This window comes from Penaeus japonicus, unplaced genomic scaffold (genome assembly GCF_977035675.1).
Source record: "Penaeus japonicus unplaced genomic scaffold, GWHDUDI00000001_assembly GWHDUDI00000009, whole genome shotgun sequence".
NCBI classification, from domain to species: Eukaryota; Metazoa; Arthropoda; class Malacostraca; order Decapoda; family Penaeidae; genus Penaeus; species Penaeus japonicus.
Genome location: NW_028234411.1, coordinates 13533408 through 13540907, shown reverse-complemented (window position 1 = coordinate 13540907; position 7500 = coordinate 13533408). Strand labels below are relative to the sequence as shown.

At 53.2% G+C, this 7500-nt stretch overlaps 1 protein-coding gene across 2 annotated transcripts in view; it reads left to right on the top strand.

Moving 5' to 3' along the window:
- LOC122255433 (protein tiptop) overlaps positions 1–7500 on the top strand; it is a 354466-nt gene that overhangs the window by 345168 nt on the left and 1798 nt on the right. For both annotated transcript variants that reach the window (XM_086539751.1, XM_043019464.2), the window contains exons 2-3: positions 4949–5027; positions 5166–7500. The exon at positions 5166–7500 is cut by the window's right edge and continues 1798 nt beyond it. In XM_086539751.1, the coding sequence (XP_086395877.1) occupies positions 4949–5027; positions 5166–7500 (2414 nt within the window). The remainder of the gene's footprint in view (positions 1–4948; positions 5028–5165) is intronic.

The window sequence follows — 7500 nt, the reverse complement described above, 5'->3', positions numbered from 1 at the left end:
ACTATAATGGATCACGCGGATTGTTCCCGCTGAATAATGAGAGAACCACGGAGAGAAAATCAAAGAGCGCCGCTGTTTGGACAAGTGCGAGAGTTAATTTAGCACGATGAATAGGGTGATTCGCCAGTTCCGACGAGGGTCACTAAGAGCCAAGTTCCGTGGGCAGAGAGGCGGAATGTAGCCCTTCCCGACGGCCGTCCGTACCGGTCAATTACCCTTGAGGGGACTCCTCGGCTCAGTGGAGGAGGCCCTTAGGTGGATACTTTGATGTGAAGTGAAGGAATTAGGAGGTGTTATGCAGTTGATGCTGATGCGGGTTAAATAGCGGGATGCTGGCCGGACGGGGATGTTCGCGGCTTGTAAGCAAAGCGTCAGTATTTGGCTTCAGGACCTCATCCCGGGGCGAGAGGGAGGCTGCGGCTGGCCAACCACGCCGCTCTCTCTCCCGAGAAATTCGTCAACGGATTTTTTATTTTTTCAATAGTGCCGCCAAGGCCCGCTACCTCCAGCGGCCCGATAAAAGTGCAATATCTGAAATTAAACGTGTGTGGCCGTGGTGTTTGCATAGGATGGCTGACTGTTCCGCGCTCTACGGATTCATTATTCCGCGCATTTATTTCTGTACGATTACCCATTTTGGCTCCATGCATTATTCGCGTTTCCCCCTGGCCGTCGCGCTTTTGCCTTTCCTTTTTATGGAGGGCAGCAGCGCCGAATCATTAGGCAATACATTGATTGAAATTCTAATGATCACTTTTGTTATTCGGTTACTTGGCTCAAGATATTCAGGTCTTATTTCACTTCCTTCTCGTCAATCTTCTTTTTCTTATCAGCCTATTCTCCTTTCCCAGAGAGAGGGATAGAGAGAGAGAGAGAGAGAGAGAGAGAGAGAGAGAGAGAGAGAGAGAGAGAGAGAGAGAGAGAGAGAGAGAGAGAGAGAGAGAGAGAGAGAGAATACGAGAGAGGGACCCAGCCCACAGTCCAGCGCGGTCATTAATGGACTGATGGACCACGATCGAAAATTAATTAGCGGTGAATGCTACTTCCCTCGACCCTATAGATCCTCACAAAAAAGGGGGTTTTAACTAGAAATTAATTAAGGATGAGTGATTCCCCCTCTCCCTCCCCTTCCCCCTCCCCTTCCCTTCCTTTCCCTTCCCGTCCCCTCTGCCGTTACCTCCTTCTGAGAAAGATTCTGCGTCCCCCTCCGTCTCGAGACGCCGCCCCAAAAGCATCTCGGTTGCTTGGCGTAATTACCACTCGAGGGATAGTTCTCAAAGGGCTCGAGAACTCCGCCATTGTCCCGGCGTGTCATGGGTCGTCTCCGCTCAACTGCCTTTTTTTCATTACCGTGGTATCACCGACTTTCCTCTTTTAATTGCATATATTTTGTAAGTTATGTAGTATTTTGCATGTTATTTGTTTTTTCATGTCAGTATCTGGTCGTGAGATGCATTGTAGGGAGTGTGCGCTTGTGAGGTATGCATGTATTCGCCGGGAATGAGGATGATGAGAATGATGCAGGAAGTGAAGAGAAGAGAAAAGAGGGGGGGGGGGGTAGGAACGGTAATGGTAATGACCGGAGGAATTTTACATATTGAATGTCCTCTTTTTTCAGTGTTATTTTATTTCCCCCTTTTTCCCGTTTGACGTGGCAGTGCATGTCAATCGGCGTTAGTGTGACCGTCAGGACTCGCCGCGAGTGACGACGCATTGACTGATGCTGCGGCTATCAAGGCCAAAAACGCCTCTTCCGTTGATGGAGCGTTGCACGGCCGCTCGCGCCGGCCGAAAGGTCGTCGCGTCGGAGAGAGCAAAGATAATAAATAGTGCTCGGTCGGGAACGGTTGAATTTTGCACCTGTCGAGCTGGACACTTGTTGCCGGTGTCGGCTGGCGGTGAACGTGGTGATTGATGTTCCCGCAGGTGCAGATCACAGGGGCTTCGGCGTGCCTTCGTGTGCGGATGGGAAGGGGGGGGGCGGAATCCACGCAGGTGGCGAGGATGTGGATGGCTGTGGATGGTCGACGTGAGGAGGGACGGCGGGTGCGGGGCAACCGTCGCCGTGGTGGTGAGGGTACAGCGTGGTGATGATAGTGATGGCGAGAAAGCTGCGTCACCTCGCAAACCGACGCGTCATTGTGGCCATTAATAATACTGATAATAGGATAATTATCGCGTGTGGTAAAGCTCCACTTTGTTTCAGCCGGACGCGGCGGAGGCGCGCGCCCCCGCCAGGGATGCGCCGGCCCAGGAGTTCCTTTAATCGCCAAAAAGCTTGCATTGCTGCCTGGGCGGGTCACCGCCTCGTCTCGGGCAGCGCTCGGGTCTCCTTAAGTGATAGGAAATCAATAGACGCACACACACACACACACACACACACACACACACACACACACACACACACACACACACACACACACACACACACACACACACACACACACACACACACACACAAATGCATTTATATATTTATATATATATATATATATATATATATATATATATATATATATTATATATATATATATATATATATATATATATTTATATATATATACATATACTTACACTCTCGCACATTTCGCTTCTCAGAATATAATTAGCATATCTGTTGTATATATATTTTTTGCAAGAGTGATATATCACGCATTATGCATGTTGTCCTTTGATAATACGTCATATGCCAGGCCGGCCACCTGCCACGCCGTCAAGGGCCCCTCGTCCCTGCTGACCCTTGTCTTGCTGCTCCCATACCGAGCACTCCGCTCAAGACAACCTTTTTTTTTTCTTAATCCTTATGATTAGTGTATTTTCCTTCCGCGCATTGAGAGGACGAGAGGAAAAGCGAGGTGTCGCAGCGCCCCTCTCGCTCGGCAGTCGGCCGGAGCGCACGGGAGGGCAGAGTCGAATTCTGAGGCGCGACACTGGCTGGTGCAGGAGGACAGCGCGTGTTGTGCCGGGCTGTCGTGCGGTAACACAATGCGAGCCGTCAGCCGCCAGCGGCCCTGTCACACCTGCCCACCGCCGCCACCACCACCATGTTATTGCAACTGCAACCGATCCTTTTCTCTGATTTCCTGATTGTGAGGTTATCGTCAACTGTAAGTGATTTAGAATGGAGCTCCGATTCCGCTCGGACACGCACGCGCACACAGGATTAAGTGCTGTTTGCTTTTGTGCCGCTGTTAGAAGGGGAGGTGCGCCTGTTAGCTGTTAGGCGGCCACCCGAGTTGCTTGGCTCGGCTCCGGTGCTGGTTGTCACGGAGCCGGAGCTTCAAGACGCACCGCCGCATTTTTATGCTTCCGATTTTATGGAGGCGATCACTCTGATAGCAGAGTAATATTCCACCCGCAGTATGATCCAATATTCAAATACTATGCGGCAAATGTCAGCAGTCAGCGCGGGCTCGTAAATCGTGTCGAGCTCTGCTGACATACTGGTGACTGCTACCCCCCACCCCCCTCTCTCCACCTTGTTACCCTGAATCCCACTGCTTACCAATGGACGTCTGTGTGGCGGCGAACGTTACGTGTTGTTCTTGCCTGTCCACGCGTTTCGTTTCATCATTTATACGCCGGTAATCAGTCTGCATGGCAGTCCGGAAAACAATGTGTTTGCGTATTCATAGCCATTCCGAAATACATTGTTTAAAGTCATTAAACCGGTGCATCATGGCTCGTCCTTATTGCTGTTGAGTGACGTGGACATTGCCAGCTGAATTTTTAAGACCGTTAGTGTAATGATTGGCTCGAAGTTCTGGGACACGGGAGGAACATTTTCGCCTTAGCATTTTGCAAAAAAAAAATACATTGAAATTGATAATGATAGATTAATAGATGTGTAAACGTGTAATAAAGGATGGTCATTCTTAAAGAGTCAAGTATTCTGGCAAGGTAACCCTCATCAATCGCAAATCCATTAAGAGCGAGAGGCGGCCTAATACCTTACAGGTGCTGAGCCAGGCACCTGTTAGCCCGAACAAAGGCCGCGCAAACCCGATTAACTTACCATAGAGAGGCGTAATATAAGAATCGTGGAAGGAGGCGGAGACCGAGTCAACTTTTGTTACGATGAGAATTGGCTGTCATGCGGCACAAGAGGACCGCTGTGACGGCTTAAGAGACAATGTTATGGAGGAAATAACATTAATTAGAGGAGCACAAGAGAGGAAGGGTTGGCCAGTCTCTCCTCCGCGTCGCAAAAGGGCGCCGCTTCCAGGTTCTGTTGGCCAGATCGAACGTGTCCTCGCGGGAGGACCCTTCCTTCCTTCGGGGGAAAAGAAAGTCGTCTCAGCTGACGAAGATGGGGATGAGACCCACCCTTACGTTACGGCATTTTTTCCCTCGCCGTTTTTCTGGGTCGACAAAGGGCGACCGGACCACCCTTTGTTGACACAAGGAGCGGTCCTTTCAGGGCTTTATCGGGCTTATTACGGGGATATAGATTAATGACACGGCGAAAAGAAGAGTGTGACCAAGTATTTACGCTAATGAAGGGACCAGCGGACCTTCGGTGATCAGGTTAAGGGGCATTGTAGCGAGCCACGGACTCAGTGTCGTCATTAGAGCTAATTGGTTTTTGGAGGCGGCGCTCCTCTGAAATGGCAGCGCCCTGTGTGGCTGGAGCCGCTGCCGCCGTCCCGTGAGGCCGAAGAATGCGGACTGATCACGCCCTTGTTCTCCGGCCTCGGGACGCTGGGGAGGGGGGGGGATGCATCTGCATAATGCTTTCTTTTGTGAATTTTGCATTGCAAGATGTTGTTGCTAGGATTATTTATTATTGTATATTATTATCTATTGTTTTGAATATATTTATCGATAAGGATGATCTCTTTCTTGTCTATTATTAAAATTACTTTGTATTGTATTGGTATTGTCTGTCACTTTCTCAAAAGAGTTTCGGTTAACGAAGATGATCTAACGGCTCCATTTTTTGTTGCAGGGGAAGAGGGCGAGGGGAAGGAGATGGCTGGCGACGGCGAGGAAGGAGAGTCTCCAGGCTCCAGCCCCAGACACTGCAGGTAATTGCTCCTTCACATCTATTTTCATCAAAGCTTTGATATGTTCATGTAATATGTGTTTAAGAATATAGGTTATAATTCTTTAGCACCTAATGACATTAACATTACGTTAAATGCACGTTTGAATTCCCTTTCCAGGGACAGTGGAAGCGTGACGTCACGGGAAGGGCTATCCCCCAAGATGTCCCCCCGCCACTCGCCACGGGAGTCCCTCAACTCTTCGCCAGCTCCCTTCATGTCTCCCCGCGCCACACCCCCGACGATGCGCCCGATCGTGTCCTCGCCCTCCTTCATGCGAGGATCCGACAACGAGGCCGACATTCTCGACTTCTCCCTCCGGCGCTCGCCCGCGCCCTCGAGGGAGGACCTCCTCAACCTCTCCGTCAGCTCCTCCATGGCTGGCTCGCCGCCCCCCGGCTTCCATCGCCTGGGGGACTCGCCCCTTGACTTATCAGTGCCCCGGAAGCGCGCAGCAGATGCCCTCCTGGAGGCGGCTCAGGGCAAGATCCACCATGACCTGGCCAAGAACCTTGGGGCCTGGGGTATTCCCCTCCCCCCACACCTGGCCTCAGCCATGGCCCTCAGACCTGACCTGGCTTCACTCAAGCCCGAGCTGGCCCTGTGGAATGGCAAGCTTAAAGGTGACAGTACTTCCACAAAGCTTCCACCATTCCCCATGGGCGCCCTACCTCCCACACCCTCCGAGGCATCAAGAGCCCTGGAGAGGATGAGTGAGCTGAGCAAACTGGGCGGCGACAGCGGACTGGACCTTTTCAGAAGCGGCTTGAGCGGGAGCTCGGGCCGCGCCACCGCCTGGCAGAGTCACTGGCTCAGCAAGGGCCAAGACGCCACGAAAGACGTGCTCAAGTGTGTTTGGTGCAAAGCTTCCTTCAACACATTAGCAGAGCTCACAACTCACATGAAGGAGGCAAAACACTGCGGGGTGAACCTCCCTCCACCCATCCCGCCCCCTTCTTCCAGCGCCTCGTCGGTCCACACCCACCTCCCACCTCAGTACACGCCCACCAAGACGCCTTCGTCGAAGCCACCTTCCTCCTCCTCTTCGGCTGCTTCCGGTTCCTCTTCCTCGAGCGACCTGATGTCGAGCATCAAGGAGACGATGCCGCTGCCACGCAAGCTCGTGCGTGGGCAGGACGTGTGGCTGGGCAAGGGCGCCGAGCAGACCCGACAGATCCTCAAGTGCATGTGGTGCGGACAGAGCTTCAAGTCTCTTGCAGAAATGACACAGCACATGCAGCAAACACAGCACTACACTAACATAATCTCTCAGGAGCAGATCATCTCATGGAAATCCCCCGAGGAAAAGTCTAGTAGTCAGAGCCACGTCAACGCCGTGCTCACCTGCAAGGTATGCGACCAGGCATTCTCATCGCTCAAGGAACTCAGCAATCACATGGTGAAAAATGCCCATTACAAGGAGCATATTATGCGCTCCATCACAGAGTCTGGGGCTCGTCGAAGGCAGAGCACACGTGAGAAGCGCAAGAAATCCCTGCCTGTGCGCAAACTGCTTGAACTGGAGCGCGCACAGCAGGAGCTGCGCACACAGTCGGACAGCGGAAGGTTCGGGAAGGACCAGCCTGGATCGGGACGCATCACATGCGAAAAGTGCGGCGATAAGATTGACACTTCTCTGTTTGTGGACCACATCCGTAACTGCGTCGGAGCCTCCAGCCGGGACCTGCTGAAGTCCGCACTGCTCTCCCCCGACAGCGACTATAGCAACAAACTGGACTCCGCTCCGGAGACTGATAGCGAAGGCAAGAAGACGCCGGAGAAAACCCCTCGCGACAGCCCAAGGGAAAAAGACTTCGACAAGCCCAAGGGCCGCGGGGACTCCGAGTCGCCCTCAGTACTAAATGCGCTCGAAAAATTGATCGAAAAAAGCTTTGACTCTGGCAAGGCAAAACCTGGAGCTGGACCTCTGGGATCAAGCATTCTCCGCCGGCTCGGCATTGACGAAAGCGTCGACTACTCCAAGCCGCTGATGGACCCGCAGCTGGTCGGCATGTACGCCACTTTCTCCCGCCTGCACGGTGGGCCGCCGCTCGGAGCCGGCGCTCCCTCTACCTTTAATCTACCACCTTCCTTCGGCTCGGGCGACAGAGGCGCGGGCGTGCGAGGCATCGGCGACTCCATGATGAGCCCAAGTGCAGACTCTGATACTCGTGACACATTCCCGCGGTCACCCTCACGGCCTGGGTCACGACCTGGCTCTCGCCCCGCCTCTGCAGGATCCATAACTCGGGATGGCAGTGCCAGCGAGCGCTCGCTGGAGATGCTGCGGCTCGACAGCAACCAGGCCGCCACGCCCGAGGAGCTCGCCCCGACGGAGAACGGCGCTGACCACTCCGACAACGAGCAGGAGAGCCTCTGCGGCCGAGAGGATGTCAAGCAGGAACCGATCGAGACCAACGGCGAGATCAGCGACCGCGAGTCCGTCTCCGCCAGG